The following is a 20,669-nucleotide window of genomic DNA, read 5'->3' as shown; positions in this document are numbered from 1 at the left end:
CTTCAACTCCCAGAATTCCCCAGCCAGCCATGCTGGTTGGGGAATTCTGGGAGTTGAAGTCCACAAGCGTTAAAAGTTCCCAAGCGTGGACCCTGCTGGTCTAACCAATTCCCAGTTAATGACAAGTAAAGGCATTTGGTAACACAGCCCCTAGATCAGAGTGGTTGCGCCTATGGGCAACACCTGGAGCCTCCATTACCCCAACTGACCCCACACAACAGACTTCAGCTCATTCACTAACCATAGAACAGAAATCCCTAGTGCTGGAAGGGGGACCTCAGAGGTCTTCTAGTCCAACCCCCTGCTCAAGGCAGGAAACCTTTATCCCTATCCCTGCCAAGGTCTTCAGTCTTGACCAGTCAAGCAGAGTGGTCCAAAGAGTGTCCCCCTCCCCCCCAAAAAAACAACACTTTCCCCCTTCTCCCTACAGGTCAGGGGCCACGCGGGGCTCCCTTACGCCACCCAGACCCAGATCGGATCCCACCCCCGAAGCGCCTCGTGGGAAAAGCCAAGCCAAACGCGGACTGTCCGCCACGTGCCGGTTTCCCACGTGGGCCGGGCTGGCGCGCGCTTGGCCCGAGCCAGATTGCCGACAGCTGAGAGACCCTCTGCGGCCACCTCCTCCTCCTCCCACCCCACACGCTCGCCTTGATAAGGGCCTGGCCGGGCCACACCTTCCTCCCCAGCCGCGCTCGCCCCGACCCTTGCGCGCTGCTTTCCTCCCCCGCTCCCTTGGCTTCCCCCTGCGCCCTTTCCTTCCTTGTGGGGGTCTGTGGCTCCCACTCCCCGCAGCCTCGCCTCGCCTGCTTCTCCCCCTGCCATGGCCTTGCAGAAGGGCTGGAAGAAGTACTTTGGGCAGAAGTCCCTCAGCGAGGTGACCATGGATGAGTACTTGGGCAGCCAGGGACTCTACCGCAAGCTCACGGCCAAAGACGCCACTTGTCTCTTCCGGGCCATTTCCGAGCAGGTAAAGCCTGGGCTGGCACTTGGGGACGCGACCCCCCCCCCCCTCTGGCCCTTGGCTCTTGGGCTTATTTGGGGAATGGGGGCGAAAACCGCGACTCACAAAACCGTGTACACGCGCAACACCCGTGAGCAGAGACCCAGCCTGTTCCTTCTCTTCTTAAGTTTTTTTTTTTTTGGGGGGGGGGGGGGGTTGTCTATCCAAACGGCCAAGCAGAAGATGAAGCCTAAAGAGTCAGCCCCGACCTCTTCGGCTTGAAGTGAAAGTTCTCGAGTTTTGTTTCTGCTTTGTAAAAAGTTGTTGAAGGCACTTGAGTTTCCCGGTTGCCTTTTAAAAAAAAGGGGGGGGGAATTAACCCCGGGACAAATGAATTAGTTGACCCAGCTAGAAGTGAACCCTGAAGTGTGAATTTTAACACCACCAGGTTGAAATGGTCCTGCTTGCTTGATAAAAAAACGTGTCTAACTTTTACAAGCAACTTTTAAAGAAGTTTGGTCCCTACAGTGGGTTAAACTTCAAACTTGGGTTGGGTTTGACTTTCCTGTCTTTTGGAAAACCGGCTACCTTCATTGGTAGTCCTAGTTTACTGATACATATGTGGCTTACTCGTCTGCCATGGTTAAACTGGGGTTTAGCAGCGTGGACTCAATGGCTGTGTTCCCAGTTGATTGCGTAAAGGCAGTTCCCGAAATTAAGATAAACTCTTAGCTCAGCACAGACCAGCTTTGTTCAGGCTCTATAGTTAAGCCTCCTTAGGACTTGGACAGGAGCCAGGAGGAGACAGCATAGCTGTTGTAGACTTTTCTGGAAATCTAGAACACAACTTAAAAGTTGCACTTCTATACCATTGCCCTAAAAAGGTCTGTATGTTATTCACCAGGAGTTAGAGAACTGAGCGGTTTTTCATGTTTCCTTTTAGAAAATAGAACCTCAAAAATTCTGGTAGTATTTAAATGCCGAGTAAGAGGATGGGAAGTCTCTCATCGTGACTAATTACTATGCCCCAAGTAATAATAAAACATTTGATAGTCTATGTAATGCAGCCTTTCTAAGTGGTGACATCTCCAGGTATCCAAAGCTCAGTTCTTGAGGGTCTCAGCAAGTGGCCGTACCAGCTGGGGAATTGGGAGAAATGAATACACACACACACACAGCATCAAGAAATAAGCGAAGTTGGTGCACTGCATTTTTCCTCACCTGGTACCAATTTGATTTGTTGGGCCTAAAACTCCCCAAGCTAGTGCCAAATGTAGTATGTTTCACATTTGTGTTATTTTGCTGCAGTTGAGCAAATAAGTTAATCAGGTCATCATGCAATGGCTGGCTGAGTTTGTAATTGTTTCCTTATGTGTTATTGTTTATATTGGATCTGAGCTATGGGTAAGTATTGGGCTTTTGCCTGGACTGCAAGGCAATGTAACATTTATAAACAAGCATTCAACACTTTAAAAACTGAAGCAACCTGTTTGAGGAACAAAGGACTTGTAGCCTCTTTTCCATCTGAGTTCCATGTACTGCTTTGAGATGCACCAGGTCTCTGGGAATAATTATGAATGCTCTAATGCATTGTTTTGCAACCTTAGCCATTTTAAGAGGTGTGGATTTCAACTCCCAGAAATACCTACTGCTGGCTGGGGTATTCTGGGAGTTGAAGACCACCCCTCTTAATATGGCTAAGGTTGGGAAACACTGTTCTAATGTAAGTCATTTATGGATCACTATGGAGCATGTATAAATAGATGGGGAACTCATCAAATTTGCAGGTGATACTAAACTGGCAGGGATAGCCAACACTCCGCAAAATAGGCTCAAGATACAGGAGGATTTTGACAGACTTGAGCATTGGATGCTATCTAATAAAATGAAACTCAATGGTGAAAAAAATCTGGTTCTACATTTAGGCAAGAAAAACAAAATACACAGGTACAGTATATGTGGTACCTTGCTCGATAGTAGTAACTGAGAGGGATCTGTTGAAGTGGACAATCCTAGTGGACAACCATTTAAATATGAGCCAGCAGCTGCCAAAAAAAGCCAACACAGTTCTAGGTTGCATAAACGGAGGGATAGAATCAAGATCACGTGAGTGTTAATACTACTTTATAACGCCTTCGTAAGGCCACACTTGGAATACGGAATTCAGTTTTGGTCACCACGATGTAGAAAAGATGTGGAGACTCTAGAAAGAGTGCAGAAAAGAGCAACAAAGATGATTAGGGGACTGGAGGCTAAAACATATGAAGAACGGTTGCAGGAACTGGATATGTCTAGTTTAATGAAAAGAAGGACTAGGGGAGACATGATAGCAGTCTTCCAATATCTCAGGGGCTGCCACAAAGGAGAGGGAGTCAAGCTGTTGTCCAAAGCACCTGAGGGCAGAACAAAAAGCAATGAGTGGAAACTAATCAAGGAGAGAAGAAACTTAGAATTGAGGAGAAATTTCCTGACAGAACAATTAATCAGTGGAACAACTTGCCTCCAGAAGTTGTGGATGCTCCAACACTGGAAGTTTTGGAGACGATGTTGGATAACCATTTGTCTGAAGTGGTGTAGGGTTTCCTGCCTAGGCAGGGGGTTGGACTAGAAGACCTCCAAGGTCCCTTCCAACTATGTTATCCTATTCTAATGATTACCCCCTCATCTAGCTAATTTGAAATAACTATTTTGGCTAGAAATGACCCAAATACCATTTATTGAACAACAAACTCTCAGAATCACACCAAAGAAAGATTAAGGCTAAGCTTGGTAAGTTTGTATGTTTTATGATCCTTGAATTTAGTATCAAAGTAAGGGATCCTGCTTATCGCTGCTTTATTTTTTCTTCTGTTTGCAGGCTCTTAAGATAAGGAAGCACATTAATCACGTTCCAAAGTTACTTAATTTGAAGGATTTCCTTAACATTGTTTTAAACTTTGAATTAATAACTCTGATGCTTCAGAACAGAAATGTAATTTGCACACAGCTCTATTCTGCTTCATGAAACTGTAGTTGGTCCATACTGCCCTAAATTTTAATTGATATATCAATGTTTGTAGGTTTATGCTTGTCAGATTCATCACATGGCAGTCAGAAATGCTTGTGTTTCCTTCATGAGGAAAAACCAGATAAATTTTGAGTCTGTGAGTATATTTGTTTTTGAAGTATGTTTTAAAATATGCATATATAAACCTCTCCAACCATATATAATTTATACATGTTTGATTTTGAAATTGATTTCACCGGGGAACTAAATCCTAATTTTTGTTATATAGCAATTTTCTTAGCTGCTCAGAGTTGAGTGTCAGGCAGTATTGAAGTTTAATAAAAAAAATATACCAAATCATTTCAGTATGTAGGATCCCTGCTGCTTTCTGAGCTTGGTGGTTTTCTTGTAGACTTTTCACTACCAAACTAGATAATAATATCAGTACTGGAGGGGAGTGGGTTTGCATTTCTGTATGACTGACACTTAAATCCATTTGCAGATATCTGTATAGGCACACACATATTTTATTGTGTCAGATCTCCAAATCAAGACACTTTAATTTAATGAGTTGTGTCAGTCTTTGGTGGCAAAAATCGGAAGACTGTAGCATCTTTCCAAATGTTATTAACAGACACAAGTTTTTGTGAGCTGCAGCTCCCTTTTATCAGCTGCATAAAATAGTTAGCCAGTGTCTATTTGATGGAGGGAATTGTACTTTGCAAAAACTTATGTTACCTGGAAGAAATGTTATAAGCTCCTGATATTTTCCACTATAAATCAGCTCAGTTCTTCTCCCACTTTATTTAGTACTTTCTTTCGGGTTGCAACATCTGATAATGTATTTACTGTGATGTTTCAACATGCAATCATACATAGATTCATAAGGCACAGTTTTGGTCAATTAATTGTGTGCTGTAACCATGTATCAGTGTGAGTGAGTGGTGGCTGTGGAGTGCAGTGGCTCAACTGGTTGGGACGCTGGAAGGAGTTTAGAAAGCCCATGTTGGAGAGCTGCCGTGGGACAGGGTTGAGCTCTCCTCTTTCACTCCCCAAGGTGGAAGAGATCTCACCAGTTAATCCTTTCAACCTGGAAATTCTTCAGAGCTGCTAACAGGAGTGCAAAGTTTTGGCTTTCACAGATTGGTGATCTAAAACCTGAGTTGAAGGTTTTATTCAGAATTTAGGATGATGGGTAAAAGCAAAATCACTAATTGCATTCCCTTTCTCTCTCTCTCTCTCTCACTAAAATCAAGTATGTGGAAGGCTCATTTGAAAAATACTTGCAACGACTTGGAAATCCCAAGGTAAGAAAGATTTGGTAAATATGCTCTATGTTCACCAGAACCGCTGAACAGAAGCCCTTGAAAGTTTAAAGCAGTGTAAAATATAAAGCTGTACAAATAGTCCTTGACTTACAACCGTTTGTTTAGTGGCCATTCAAAGTTACAATGGCTCTGAAAAGAGTGACATATGACTGGTTTTTCACACTTAATGACTGCTGCAGCATTCAGGTGTTTGCTAACTGGCATGTATTTATGATGGTTGTATGGTCCAAGGATCATGTGGTCACCATTTGTAACTTTCCAGCAGGCTTCAGAGAAGCAAAGTGAATAGAATAGAATAGAATAGAATAATAGAATAGAATAGAATTCTTTATTGGCCAAGTGAGATTGGACACACTTGGAATTTGCCTTTGGTGCAGATGTTCTCAGTATACATAAAAAGACAAGATACATTCATCAAGAATCATAAGGTACAACACTTAATAATAGTCATAGGTTACAAATAAGCAATCAGGAAACAATATCAATATAATTTGTAAGGATACAAGCAAAAAGTTACAATCCTGCAGTCATAAGTGGGAGGAAATGGGTGATAGGAACGATGAGAAGACTAATAGGAATAGTAATGCAGCCTTAGTGAATAGTTTGACAGTGGTGAGGGAATTATTTGTTTAGCAGAGTGATGGCATTCGGGAAAAAACTGTTCTTGTGTCTTGTTGTCTTAGTGTGCAGTGCCCTATAGCATCGTTTTGAGGGTAGGAGTTGTCCAGGATACGAGGGGTCTGTAAATATTTTCTTTTTGACTTGTGCAGTGTACAGGTCCTCAGTGGAAGGCAGGTGGGCAGCAATTGTTTTTTCTGCAGTTCTAATTATCCTCTTCAATTATCAACTTCAATGATTTGCTTAACAACTGTGATAAGAAAGGTTTCAAAATGGGGCAAAACTCACTTAATAACCATCTTGCTTAGCAGCAGAAATTTGGGGCTCAAAAGTTGAGAACTATCCGAATGTGGGATTTTCCTTACCTAGCATTTAAATTCAATTTGGTTTTGTTTACTGACCAGCCTTTGCTACAGATCAATTTTTCCCAAACCAGATGGTTGATATTTGCTTTATTAGTTACGATACATGGACATACATACATGCGGTCTGATATATACAAGGGTCTTATTTGGAGAAAATTCCTATTCAGAATTTAGTCTTGGAAAATAGTAATAATAATTTCAAAAGTGAAATGTAGGTCTCTCTTTTTCCACCAAACAAGTTGAAGTTATCTTTTTTTGTAAAAATGTGGAAGCTGACATCAACTTTACTACTGTATTTCTCTTGAGTTATAAAATTATGCTCATTAAACAAATAAATTAATACATTGATGCTATAATGCACCCATTTCCCTTGCATTTCTGTGTGACCTTTGCTCTTTAAGAAAATAGTATATTTCAATTTACTTTTATAAAAATGCTGATATCCTGCCCTATTGGCCAGGGGAGTTTTGGGGTATGTGATTGAAAATGCTGTAATTTTGGTCAAGTGACTGTAGGTGCCCTGTGACAGTTGTGTGATGATTGGTTGTAGGTCCCGTTTTTCAGCACTGGTATAACTTTGAATGGTCACTAAACAAATGGCCATAAGAAGTTGAGGACTATCTCCAAAGTAACCAATGTTGGATAGTCTAATTCAGGGGTGTCCAAGCTTGGCAACTTTAAGACCTATGGACTTCAATTCCCAGAATTCCTCAGCTAGCATGGCTTTCTGGGAAATTCTAGGAATTGATAAGTCAACGTTGCCGGGTTTTGAAATCCCCCGGTCTAATTTGATTCAATGAAATGAAATTCAATGGTGAAAAAAAGTAAGGTTCTATGTTTAGGCAAGAAAAACAAAATGCACAGGTACAGTATAGGTGGTACCTTGCTCAATAGTAGTAACTATGAGAGGAATCTTGGAGACCTAGTGGACAACCATTTAAATATGAGCCAGCCGTGTGCAGCAGGTGCCAAAAACGCCAACACAGTCCTAGGCTGCATAAACAGAGGGATAGAATCAAGATCACGTGAAGTGTTAATACCACTTTATAATGCCTTGGTAAGGCCACACTTGGAATACTGCATTCAGTTTTGGTCGCCACAATGTAAAAACGATGTGGAGACTTTAGAAAGAGTGCAGAAAAGAGCAACGAAGATGATGAGGGGACTGGAGACTAAAACATATGAAGAACGGTTGCAGGAACTGGGTATGTCTAGTTTAATGAAAAGAAGGACTAGGGGAGACATGATAGCAGTGTTCCAATATCTCAGGGGTTGCCACAAAGAAGAGGGAGTCAAGCTATTCTCCAAGGCACTTGTGGACAGAACAAGAAGCAATGGGTGGAAACTAATCAAGGAGAGAAGCAACTTAGAATTGAGGAGAAATTTCCTGAGAGAATAGTTAATCAGTGGAACAACTTGCCTCCAGAAGTTGTGAATACTCCAACACTGTAAGCTTTAAAGAAGATATTGGATAACCATTTGTCTGAAGTGATGTAGGGTTTCCTGTCTAGGCAGGGGGTTGGACTAGAAGACCTCCAAGGTCTCTTCCAACTCTGTTATTCTATTCAATCATGTAGCTGCTTGATTTGGGACTCACTGCTGTGTTTGAATTTTCAAGGAGACCTCTCTCTGGCATGTGTTATGGTAATCTAACATGAACATTAATGCTTGTGTCACTAACTAGATTGAGCAATAGATGAGGGCTTTTGCTGGAGTCACCCCAAAATTGCTATATTGCAAAGTAATCACTTCATTTCCCTTCTGTTAAACAGGAAAGTGCTGGACAACTTGAGATCAGTGCCTTCTCACTGATCTATAAGTAAGTACTATATTACATTTTCAAATGTCAGAACATGATATCTCCATATTATTTAAATAAAATATACCTCCCGCAACTTAATAGAAGCACAAGTAACCTAAGAAAGTATTCATCATTTGTTTCTTCATAGGCATTAAAGAGTTTCCACCACTTACAGCTCTTAACTGTAAAAAATGATCTGAATCCATGTTGGAACAGGACATAAATCTATTTGGAAATTACTAAACTGTTGGCTTTAACAAGAATTTATTGAGTCTGTCTTAAAAGCAGCATAACTCCATTTTCCTGGATCTGTTTGTGATTTACATGCTGCCTTTTAAATAAGCCTTTTCAAGACAGGGTACAGTCAAAGTGCCATAAAAATACCATAAAACCCATTATCGAAAATTATAAATTAAAAGCTAACTAATAGAAGCAGCTTCCAAGGATTTTGTAGACGTTTAGCTATCAAACTAAAACTGCGGAGACATTTTATCACAGCAGGAATGGGAGACCAAAGGGGAAAAAAAATACTGCGTGGATAGAAAGTATATGAGAACAGTTAATCAGTGGAACGGCTTCCCTCTGGAGGTTTGAAGAAGAGATTTCATAGCCATTTGTCGGGAATGGTACAGGTCTCCTGTTTGAGCAGGGGTTGGACTAGAAGACAGAGGTGGGTTCCTACCAGTTCAGCAAATAGGTAGTAACTTGGCTGGACACATGACTATACTGGTTCTATCCTGGACACCACCATCTTTATTTTCTGTTCTGCACATGCGCAGAACGATCTTCTTTCTCCCTTTTTTTATGATGTGCGCATGGCAATCCCAGAGAGGTCCCAGAGATGGGCCGTTTTTCACAAAAACAGAGGCGATTTGCCTTCCCCCAACCTCCAGAAGCACTCTGCAGGCTTCAGCAGGGCTGGGGGAAGGGGAAAATGCCCCCATTTTTGTGAAAAACTGAGTGTGTGTGAGTGACGTCAAGTTGGCCATGCCCATTCAGTCACATGCCCCTCCATCTAGCCACGCCCACCGAACCATTAGTAAAAAAAATTGAAACTCACCTCTGCTAGAAGACCTCCAAAGTCCATTCCAGCTCTATGAATCCAAGGTGAAGAAGATCAGCTAGCTTTTGTCTATGATTCTATGGAAAAACTGGGATGGTACAAGTCTCTGGCCTTGAGCAGGGGGCTGGACTAGAAGACCTCCAAAGTCCCTTCCATTCCTTGTTCTATGTTCTATACACTTTTATCTTTCCATGATGGCTTTGCTGCTAAAAATGTGTTGCAGCTGCTTTGACTTCTGATGGATTAAAAAAAAAAAAGCACAGCGCTACTTGTCACTTGCAAGGGGTGTTTAGTTTTTAACAGAAAAGCTACCAGAAGCAGCAATGTTGGTAAGGCCTGGCAGCTGGGTCAGTGGGCAAGTGGGGGGTGGAAATCCAGTGTCTCTCTGTCTGTCTGGTGTGCACTTCTGTTCTGGAGGTTGCACAAACCTAATTCACTGGAATAACGACAGTAGTGTGTTGGGGGAGAAGGTCTTCTTTCATGAGACAATTATTTTGCTGGGTCAGTTGGCTGGACTAATAATCTACCGATGTCTTTGAAATTATTGTTGCTCTGAACTGAAGAAGCATCTTGGGGGAGAAGCGAAACGTCTTCCAAGAAAAAAAAAAGAAACTCCAGTTGCCTCTTGAAAAAACACCTTTGGGATGACTTGTTTTTTTTCCCCTGTCTCTCACCCTTGCAATTATCTAGTCGAGACTTCATTCTTTATCGGCACCCTGGAAAACCTGCTTCTTATGCTACTGACAACGGCTTTGAGGATAAGGTAAGTGAGCTTGACCTATGAGAGAAAAACCGAAGGTAATACTCTATGCATTAGGTCAGTGATGGTGAACCTTTTTCGCCTTGGGTGCCAAAAGCACGCATGTGCCCACTCCCATAATTTAATGCCCCCCCTGCTGTGACCCCTGCATATGTGCGTGTAACACCCCCCTCCTCCTGCTGCCCTGTGCATGCATGGCTTTCTTGGAGCCTGGGGAGCAGTGGTGGGTTTCAAATTTTTTAGAACCTCTTCTGTAGGTGTGGTTTGCTTTGTGGGAGTGGCTTGCTGGCCATGTGACTGGGTGGGAGTGGCTTGCCAACCATGTGACTGGGTGGGCGTGGCCAGCTTGTAAAATGTGATGAAACTCACTTAACAACCAAAATGTTGGCTCAGAAGCTCTGGCATTTGAAGCATGCAAGTCTTAAAGCTGTCAAGTTACAAGACCCTTGCACCCCTAAACCTTTAGAAAAAAAACCCCCAGGGGTGTTCAAACTTGACTGCTTTAAGACGTGTGGACTTCAACTCCCAGAATTCCTCCTCCAATCATGTTGGCTCAGAAACTCTGGCATTTGAAGCACGCAAGTCTTAAAGCTGTCAAGTTACAAGACCCTTGCACCCCTAACCCTTTAGAAAAAAAAACCCCAGGGGTGTTCAAACTTGACAGCTTTAAGACTAGTGGACGTCAACTCCCAGAATTCCTCCTCTAGCTCTTCATCTTGATGATGTGCGGATGGGTGGGGGGAGGGAGCTGGAACCGGTTCTAAACGGCACGGTAGATTTGTAGAACCTCTTCTATAGAAGAGGTTAGAACTTGCAGGAACCCACCCCTGCTGGGGAGAGCCCGCTTTCTGACTTCCGGTGCCTGGTAGGTCCGTTTCTCGCCCTCTAGAGGCTTGAGGATGCTTCCCTAAAGTTTCCGGAGGATGAAAAACAGCCCAAAGCGCAAACTGGAAGTCTGTTCCCGAACTTCCTGTTTGCACGTTGGGTGGTTTTTCACCCTCCGGAGGCTTCAGCGAAAAACGCCCAAAAATTAGCTGGCCAGTGCACACATGCGCGTTGGACCTGATAGGGCCATGCCTTGCGTGCTCTCAGAAATGGCTCCCCATGCCACAGGTTTGCCATCATGGCATTAGATGATAGCAATAGCACTCAGACTACTATACTGCTTTGCAGTGCTTTATAGCCCTCTCTAAGCAGTTTAAAGAATCAGCCTCTTGCCCCCAACAATTTGGGTCCTCATTTTACCCACCTCGGAAGGATGGAAGGATGGGTCAACCTTGAGCCTGGCAAGATTCGAACTGCCAAATTGCAAGCAGCCGGCAGTCAGCAGAAGAAGCCTGCAGTACTGGGCTCTAACCACTGCGCCACCGTGATGTGCAAATCTGTTGTTTCTAGCTTCCTCGAGTACAAAATCACTCCAACCATTGGGAGAGTATAAAACTTGTTGCTAATTTCAACTCCTGAAATGCTTGAACCGTACTTGAAGTGAGACATTTCAGGAAATTTTGCGATAAATAATTCAGAAAAAAACCCCAAACCACCTCTTTGATAGCCCCATTGTTCATTGTGAGCTTGCAGGTATATTTTTTGGGGGGAAATAGTGGCCACAGTGTATGTATCATGGGAAGATTGATGAGAACAGAGATTGGCCAAGCAGCATTTGCAATGAGGTTTTTTGAATTTTAGCCCAAAACTTTTACTGTAGTGTTCTTTTTATTTTACCCATATAATGATGCATAATAACTTGATCAAATGAATTGGTTAACTATTACTAATATAATAGTAGCTAGAAAATATTTGCAATATTTGTGTTTTTTTAAATTTTCTGATCTAGAACCGCCAGAAGAAACTCTTAATTTTTCCACAAACCATGTTCTGTGACATATTCGTTATGGCTTATATGGCTACACAGTTTGTCTAAAGAAATTTGCAGTTTCTGTAAAAATGTCTGATTTTAAAAGCATTGGGTCTCATTTAATTAAAACAAAACCTGAAGGACGATACGTATTTTGATGACTCGTACTGTTGGCAACTGAGTTGGTAAAATGCTAAGTGTGCTTTCTACTCGTTGCCCTTGTTCCAATTTAAATTTTCCATGCCCAGATACAATCTTGACAAATTGTGTACCCTTTAAAAGAAAGTGCTAATTAGCACAGGATTAAGCTGAGCTGCCGGATACTTCTGGCAGATTTGCTATAGACCCACTGATGTTCTCAGCCAGTGATGAAATAATGTGTGTGTGTGTGTATGTTTGTGCGTGTATAAGCAGGCTCTCTTCATGAAACCTTGTTCATCATTATTAACACCTCTTAATGAAAAATTTTGCTGATAGATTTCTCCGAAGATTTATCAGTTACTCGAAGTGTGTGGGACTTTGTCACGTATTTTCTGAGTGTTGAATGTTTCATGGTAGCCTTATTGCCAACTAGAATTGTATTTCAAAATTGTTAACTCTAGAAATTTAACAGTTAATATTATGAAGCTGATCTTTAGGCCTGGGCACAGTCTGATGCCAGTCTATTAATGTTGGGCATTGCACTGACTATTGGCTTCTGTATAAAAGCTTTATATGATTCGTTTCAAGTTTCACATTTATAGTGAAAGTGTAAAATATGTGCCATTCATTTTATTTGCATCTGTGATAGAAGAACAGGATAGTAGAAACAGGATCCTATACACTTTTAATCTTGTTCTAAGGTGAATATTAAAAATATGCTGTCCCCTTAATACCATACCCTCATCCTATCCAAATAACTAAAGTAGGACATTTAGAAAGATTAACAGTAGAACCCTTTTTATTTGAATGTAAATCACTTTTGCATTTAATCTTTGAATGGCATTTAACTTTTATCAAAGGGGGAAGCATTCTGACTGTTCTTCTGTAAGGTATCATGTTTTCATAGTCCCAGAATTATTTTTACGGTAAGATTTTTGCCTTTCAGATTCTGCTGTGCTGTTCTAGTAATGGTCATTACGACTCTGTGTATACTAAACAATTTCAAGCCAACGCTGCAATCTGCCAGGGTAAATAAATCATTGCCTTTTCTATCCTACCACTCTGTTTTAAGAAGCATAATAATAAATCTATCCCGTGTAAAACATTTGCTAAGAATATCCTAGAAATCCCCTATTTTTAAAAGCACATGGCCGTTATCAGCCATTTAGCTGTGTCTGTCCCTTGGTCATTCTATGGAGCAGGACTCTCCATCCCTCTGTCGTGCATGTCCTCCTTCAGATCTGCGTTGGTCATCCCGGTGACTTTATAATTCCCAGCCAATGGGTGCTAGGTTGATCCCTTCTCCTTTTTCTGCTGATCACTCCCAGCATGATTGGCTTTTCGAGTGAGTCAGTTCTCATGACATGACCATAGTATGACAGCCTCTGTTTGGTGAACTTGGTGAAGTTTGGTCTAGGGCAGTGTTTCTCACCCTTGGCAACTTGAAGATGTCCAGACTTCAACTCTCAGAATTCCCCAGCCAGCATTTTCTGGCTGGGGAATTCTGGGAGTTGAAGTCCAGACATATTCAAGTTGCCAAGGGTGAGAAACACTGGTCTAGGGGTTCTTTGTTATTTTTTCAGCCCAAGGGATGTGTAACCATTGTGTAACAGTTGCCTCCTGCACCACAGTTCAAAGGTGTTTGGGAAGTATCTTATCAATGGTTGGAGAGAGAAAAAAGGAGTTTGGAAATGAAGAAAGCTAAAAAAAATAAGTAGATAATACACTTAGATAGAGATATAAATAATATGAAAGCTGTTAGTAGTTGTATGATGAGAATAATGATGTTTAATGTTGATATGCATCCTCCCACATACATCCCTGCGGCCAATACGCTCACACAGGGAGGGACTTCTCCTGGTGCCGTCCACTAGGCAATGCCAGCGGGCGACACCGAGGAGTAGGGCCTTCTCTGTGATGGGCCCAACCCTCTGGAATGACCTCCCCCCCGACATTAGAACCACTTCTGACCTCCGCTCCTTCCGGCAAAAACTGAAGACCCACCTGTTCCGATTAGCAGGCCTGGCATAATTCAACTGTCCCTCCTGGCAATTGTATTATATCTGGTTATTTTAGGGGCTTTTTAATTTACTGTATTTGTTTTTAGGGGTTTGAATTTATTTTATATCTGCTTTGTACAGTTCTTTTAACTACATTTTAACCTCCTCCATGTCAATTGTCAACTGTACATATTTAATTTAATTTTATTGTATCCTGTTATATTTTGTATGAACTGTACACCGCCCCGAGTCCCTTGCGGGAGAGGGGGCGGTCTAGAAGCATTAAATATTATTATTATTATTATTATTATTATTATTATTATTATTATTAAGGAGAAAAATGGAGAGTTTTATAACGCTTAATATGTTATAATCCTAGGCTTAGAGAAATAATGTTAATATGAATGTGAAAGATGTGGCAAAAGAGGAACGGTGTTGCACAGAGATGTTTGTACCCAGACGACACACTGCATAAGGAAAGATGGAATGTTTATTTTTGTAATTAAAAAATAATAAAACACTTAAGAAAAAAAAAGGGTGTCCACCCTTTTCTCCTATCTGCCTGTTTAAAGTCCACATTTCACAGTCATAAATAGCAATTGGAGAAAAATTATTGCGTTAAAAAGTGTTCCAGCTTATAAACATTTTATAAAGATGCAACTCTTTGTTTGCCTAGCTGTCCTTTATGAAATTCTGTACAAAAATGTCTTCAAAGTGGATGAAGAAGAACTGAAGACTGCCCTTGAGATGTTTCGAAATGGGGCTAAGAAAAATAGAAACAGTGCACCTGTTGGCAGTGAAGATGCAAATTTTGATTGCCTTCCTGACAGGGCATACAGAAATCCTCCGGAAAAGAGGTACGCTCTGAAAATGAAAGAATTACAGTTGAAGTCTCAGTAGATTCCATGAGGTGGTGTTCCAGAGCATCTTAACATCTCATGTCTAAGCTGGGAAAACTCAATAAGAGGATTGATGGTCAACCCTTTTGCTACCATTAGCACAAGTGGCTGTTCCCAATTTAGCAGTCGTCTTTAGTAGTCAGCCAAAATTAGTTTTTCCAATGAATTCTGGAAGTTGCTCTTTAACAAATTTAAAGAGAGGGCACACTGGGTGAAAGAAAGCTGCTATTGTTTTGACCCAGTCTTCCTTAGAAAGCAAGAAGCAAAGTCTTGGTCCTGACAAAACCTCTTCTATTTACACGACTGTGAATTCCTTTCATTCACAGTCAGCAAGGCTTAGCAAACAGTCTTTCAGAGGAATGTTTATCAACACGAACCTTATCTCGCTTGGAGACCTGCCAGTTTCCAATTGCAGGGCAAGGCAAAACTTGGCACAGAGTCTCTTATAGTCACAAACAGAACTTTCTGGACCGAATGAATGAATTGTTTCCTGCAAAAACCCACTCCCTGTCCTTTTTTGTTTCCTATGGGAGGGGCCAATCACCTTCAAGGTGTGGCTTTACTCTTAAAGTCGACCCTGCTTTCTTAGTCGTCCTTGTCTTCTGGCAGCTCTGCGCATGTGCACCCTGGGAATAGGCTCCAGTTGTTCCTCTGCCTCACTGCTGTCTAGCTCCCTCTTTGCCTTTGACGCAGAGTCCTCGTCAGCTTTCCTCAGCCCTCAGGACTGGCCCATGTTCCTCCCCAACCTCCTCTCTGTCCAACTCTGCTGCCAGTTCCATTGGCCACTGGCAGGCCACAACAGCTATCTAGAATGTATCTAGAGATAAAGGATGGTGTCAACCCAACCCAACCAGCCAAGATTAAAAAAGCCAGAATTTACACAGCCTTCAGGATAGTATCTTGAATGCTAATCTTAGGGTAGATATAGAATCTTAGAACCTCCAGGAGAAATGTCCCAAACTTCACAGTGACTTCATTCAGGTCATCTTCCTAGCTTGCTCACCATGTGGGTTGAGTTGCTGTTTATGAAACAAGCCATCAACTGACTTTGCCTCTGCCTTGAGTTTGTTGATGGCTACTTTCCCTTCCTTTCCTAGCCTCCTTGCGGTCTCTCACAGATGAAAACTCTCCCGTGGTGATTGCAAAGCTGCTTGTCATCAGGTTGTTTTTGTAGGTCAAATTCTAAATCCAGATGGCGACACCAGAGAGATGCTTCCCAGATCATTCAACACTGGGGGGCACCATAATGCTGCTGCATTTTGCTTTTCCTGCTCCTGGGTTTCAGCACTGGACAGCGATGGATAGATACCGATTGCCTTTTTCTCCCTTTTTTTTCTTTTGATCCGATGTGTCTTTAATTGTTTAGATTGGAAGATTGGGTAAACTTTGATTCGGCCCACCCAGCGGAGGAAAAATGCAAGCAACTCGCAGAGGAAGGAAAGGTTTGACAATTTTCAGACAATGAGATTCCATGTGTGCAAGCATGAATGTAGCATATATGCAGGCATCTATGTAGCAGGGAAAAGGGAGCTAAGACGCTGAGCTTGTTTATCAGAAAGGTTAGCAGTTCGGTGGTTTGAATCCCTAGCGCCACGTAACGGAGTGAGCTCCCGTTACTTGTCCCAGCTTCTGCCAACCTAGCAGTTTGAAAGCATGAAAGAATGCAAGTAGAAAAACAGGAACCACCTTTGGTGGGAAGGGAACAGCGTTCCATGCGCCTTCGACATTTAGCCATGCCAGCCACATGGCCACGGAGACGTCTTCAGACAGTGCTGGCTCTTTGGCTTTGAAACGGAGATGAGCTCCACCCCCTAGAGCCAGGAACGACTAGCACATATGTGCGAGGGGAACCTTTACCTATGTAACAGGAAGCCCTGTTTCATGGTTTTACCTCTTCTTCCTTTTAACTTTGCCTCCTCTTCCTATGCTACACTGCTCTGGTTAAACACTTACATGTCTAAAATGTTTAAATTTGGCTTCAGGGGAGGCAGATTCAAGGCTGGGAAAATAACATCTTTGAAAACTATACTTAAAGTGTCATTAACGTACTGCTGGCTTTCCTACCTAAATGTGGCATTTAAATATTCTGTTCTTAAGCCTTTCCTGTTTTATAGAGTTTTTTTTTTTAAAGCAATGTCTCGTTTGTCATGTCCCCCCTGTCTCTGTATATAGTTTTTTTTCAACTCTGATTTCTTTTGGTATAACAAATAATTATAGAGCCATTCTCTAGCTTTTTACCACTTTGCGCTAAATTGCTTTTAGATGTCTGGGTTTGAATTAACCTCAAGTAGTCCTCAAATTACAATCACAATTGAGGCCAAAGTTTATGTTGCTAGGTAAGAAATGTGTGAAGTGAGTTTTGCCCCATTTTACGACCTTTTTTGCCACGTTGGTTGGTTACGGTTCTTAAATTAATAACAGGGTTCTTAAGTGGATCCGGACCTCCCACTGACTTTGCTTGTTAGAAGGTCGCAAAAGGGATCACATGACTCTGGAACCATCTTTAACGTGGATGAGTTGCCAAGCCTCTGGATTTTGATCACATGACCATGAGGAGGCTGCCAAGATCATGTGTGACAAATGGTCATCAATCACTTCTTTTCAGTGCTGCTGTTAACTTCGAAGGGTCGTTAAATGAGCTGTTGTAATTTGAGGACTACCTGTATTAACAGGGGTCTCCAACCATGGCAACTTTAAGATTTGTGGATTTGAGGATTCCTCAGCCAGCATGAAATCTGGGAGTTAAAGTCTACAAGTCTTAAAGTTGCCAATGTTGGAGTCTGCAAGGACCTGCCTCCCCCTCCCCCAAGAAAGCGCAGACTCTTGAAAACCTGGTATTTCAAATGGAATCTTTTTATTGAAGAGGGGTGAAAGCAAGTCAAGATTCAAAGCTGGCTCTGGGACCCTCAGGCTACACAATCCATGATCAAGGAAATTAGGGACCCCTCCCAGCAGTCCGATGTGGATTCCCACCAATCCGCGGGTGTGAAAATGGGTTTGTACCTGCCCCTCTGATTAACAGATAGGAAGAAGATCATCTTCTGGAGTTGCAATCCACAGCCCACCGCACCCCCTTGCATCCCCCAAGAGGTGAGGATTTCTCAGACATCTGAGGTGTCAGGCAACGGTTATAAATCAAGCGAACGTTTATACAAAAAAACAAGGCAAGAAATAGGATGCATAAAAGGGAGAAAGAACAAAATGTATCAAATCCAACCCCCCCCCCCTTCATCCACTGAAGAACGGCAGATACACGGATTTGATAGAGCCCACAACTATAACATGACTTTGCACCATTCCAAATATGGGGGATGCAAGCCTATAATGTAGTTTATCTAAACTCAGATAACTGTTGGGTTTCTCTGCTCTTTGCCTAAACCCAAAGTAATGTCTCCCTTATGATTTAAGCAATCCTTTGGGAAATTGAGGCAGGATCCAGGGCTAGGAATGAGAAATCAAAGTTGTTCTACTCTTGTTTTACTGTGTCCTGTCTGCCTGGTATAGGGGATTATTTTTTGAAAAGGGCTCTGATCAGGTCACATATTTTTCTCCTCAGTAAAAGATAAGCAGAATGGCAACATAAAAACTGAAAGTGGGACTGGCCATGAGTTGATGTAGTTTGCTGCCTGTATGTGTGAAACTTGTATGTAAATCTTTGTCAGAGTTTGTTGCATAAATTCAAATCCAGAAGCACATTGCAGATAACTGATGCAGCAGGATTTGTTAACTTCTTTATATACATAAGAAGAGATGAATAAATGTACAATACCAACAGGAGGTTCTTCCAAGTAAACACAAGGCAGGAGAGTTACAGGCAAACACAAGCAGTTTCATTTCAGCAGACAAACTCAGACACCACTTGTTTACTTCTCAGAGCAGCAGACTGCTTAGGTTTCTGTTTCAATTCTCTGCACAGGCTCAGTTTAAGCTCCCATTGGCTGACTTAGTTGCTATGCCTATTCATTGGCTGTCCTTGTTCCCATGTCTCTTCCAGTCATGAATATTTTAACCATCTTATACCTGTGCTTAATATTGAATGTAGTTTAGCCTAGGACTAACTACCCCAAACTATGTCCTTTTAAAATTTTGTGGTCATTGGCTATCAGTTATAAACACAATTCCCAAGAGGAGAGGACTGCTTTACACTTTGTCTCCTGGATTGGAACAAGCTCTAAATTATTTCAAATAAAAGCAATTAAAGTAGCTTGTCTCCCAGCCTCTGAGATTAGCGAAGTGTAAAAAAGTCTAATCAGTAGTTCAAGTTTTTTTATTCCACTGCTGTTGCACTATTTGATATTTATCTTCTAATTGCCATGTGTAAGTTGAAATTCACATATTCTTGGGTGGTTGCTCACCCTAGAACTGTGATGGCGATCCTATGGCATGGGTGCCAAAAGTGGCACGCAAAGCCATATCTGCCAGCACGTGAGCCATCAGCCTCAGCATGCATGTGTGTGTCAGCGAGCTGATTTTTGGCCCTTCGGAGGGCATCCCCCAGCCCACCAGAAGCTGGAAATTGATCGTTTTTGAACTTCCAGTTGGCCCGTTGTGCCCGTTTTTCACCCTCCCCAGGCTCTGGAAGCTTTCCTGAAGCCTGGGGGGGATGAAAACGGCCTCCCCCGGCCCCCTGGAGGAAACAGCGAGCTCAGATTGGAGTGGCGTGTGTGTGAGGAAGTGTGTGTGGTGAGTTGTGCGCGCATGCAGGGATGCACTTTGCATTATGGGTGCCAGCACACACGCATGTTATTGTGTACACGTCCTCTCATTTTAGGCACCCAACAACAAAAATGTGAGCCATCACCGCCCTAAAATATGGGAAGCTGCATGGGGCGATTAGAAGATAAATATCAAATAGTAGGTGCAAAGTGTAACCGAGTAGATAGGTTTGAGCATTTCCTTTACAGTTGTCAGGTTGAAAGCCGTTGTAGCCAGCAGCTCTTCTGATTTGCTCCTCTTCAACTTCACAGCCTCCTGAAAACGCAAGGATGCCCTTCCCCTACAAAGTATTGAAAGCCCTGGACCCTGAGATCTATCGGAACATAGAGTTCGATGTTTGGCTGGAGAGCAGAAAAGGTAGGCTTGTTTTACGATTCATTTTGAGCCGCGGTGGCGCCAAGGTTAGAGTGCAGTTGTGCAGGCCGCTTCTGCTGATCACCGGCTGCCAGCTGTTTGCCAGATGGAATCTCACCAGGCTCAAGGTTGACTCAGCCTTCCATCCTTCCGAGGTGGGTCAAATGAGGACCCAAGATTGTTGGGGGCAATTATGACTCTGTAAACCGCTTAGATAGGGTTGTAAAAGCACTGGGAAGCAGTATATACCATATTTTTAGGACCATAAGACGCACCTGAGCATAAGACGCACCATGATTTGGTAATGAGGTAAATTTAAAAAAAAGATTTTGCACTCTGCAGGCCTCCCAAACCCTCTGCATGCCTCATTTTTTGCAAAAAAAGGGGGGCAGGCAGAGCTTTGGAAGGCTTGTAGATTGCTCCCGGGGCTAGGGGGGCAAAAATAAGCAAAAAATGGGGCCAATTTTTGCAAAAAAAGAGGGCATGTGGAGCTTTGGGAGGCTTGTAGAATGCTCTTGGGAGCTGGTGGGGCAAAAATGAGCAAAAATTGCCATTTTGTGCTTGTTTTTGCCCTCCCCAGCTCCCAGGAGTACTTTGCAAGCCTCCCAAACCCTCTGCACATCCTTTTTTGCAAAGGGGGCAGGTTTTCAGTAGGTCAAAAATGCTGTATTCTATATATAAGATGCACCCAGATTTTCACCCTCTTTTTTGGGGAAAAGGGTGCGTCTCATACTCTGAAAAATACGGTAAGTCTAAGTACTATTGCTATTGCTATTTTGCACTTGAAAAATCTGTTCCATACCACTGGCTGAATCAGGCAGAGGTGTGTCCAATAGGATGAAC

At 42.5% G+C, this 20,669-nt stretch overlaps 1 protein-coding gene across 2 annotated transcripts in view; it reads left to right on the top strand.

Moving 5' to 3' along the window:
- Nucleotides 1-697: 697 nt before the first annotated feature.
- Nucleotides 698-20,669, top strand: part of LOC309397717 (UDP-N-acetylglucosamine transferase subunit ALG13-like) — a 59,595-nt gene continuing 39,623 nt past the window's right edge. For both annotated transcript variants that reach the window (XM_081963980.1, XM_081963979.1), the window contains exons 1-9: nt 698-967; nt 4,000-4,083; nt 5,183-5,233; nt 8,010-8,056; nt 9,792-9,864; nt 12,804-12,885; nt 14,534-14,714; nt 16,123-16,198; nt 19,724-19,829. In XM_081963980.1, the coding sequence (XP_081820106.1) occupies nt 821-967; nt 4,000-4,083; nt 5,183-5,233; nt 8,010-8,056; nt 9,792-9,864; nt 12,804-12,885; nt 14,534-14,714; nt 16,123-16,198; nt 19,724-19,829 (847 nt within the window). In that variant the 5' untranslated portion in view covers nt 698-820. The remainder of the gene's footprint in view (nt 968-3,999; nt 4,084-5,182; nt 5,234-8,009; nt 8,057-9,791; nt 9,865-12,803; nt 12,886-14,533; nt 14,715-16,122; nt 16,199-19,723; nt 19,830-20,669) is intronic.

This window comes from Natrix helvetica, assembly GCF_964273705.1.
Source record: "Natrix helvetica genome assembly, chromosome: 11".
Taxonomy (NCBI): domain Eukaryota; kingdom Metazoa; phylum Chordata; class Lepidosauria; order Squamata; family Natricidae; genus Natrix; species Natrix helvetica.
The sequence above is the reverse complement of the archived record's forward strand: the minus strand, read 5'-3'. Positions and strand labels throughout refer to the sequence as shown.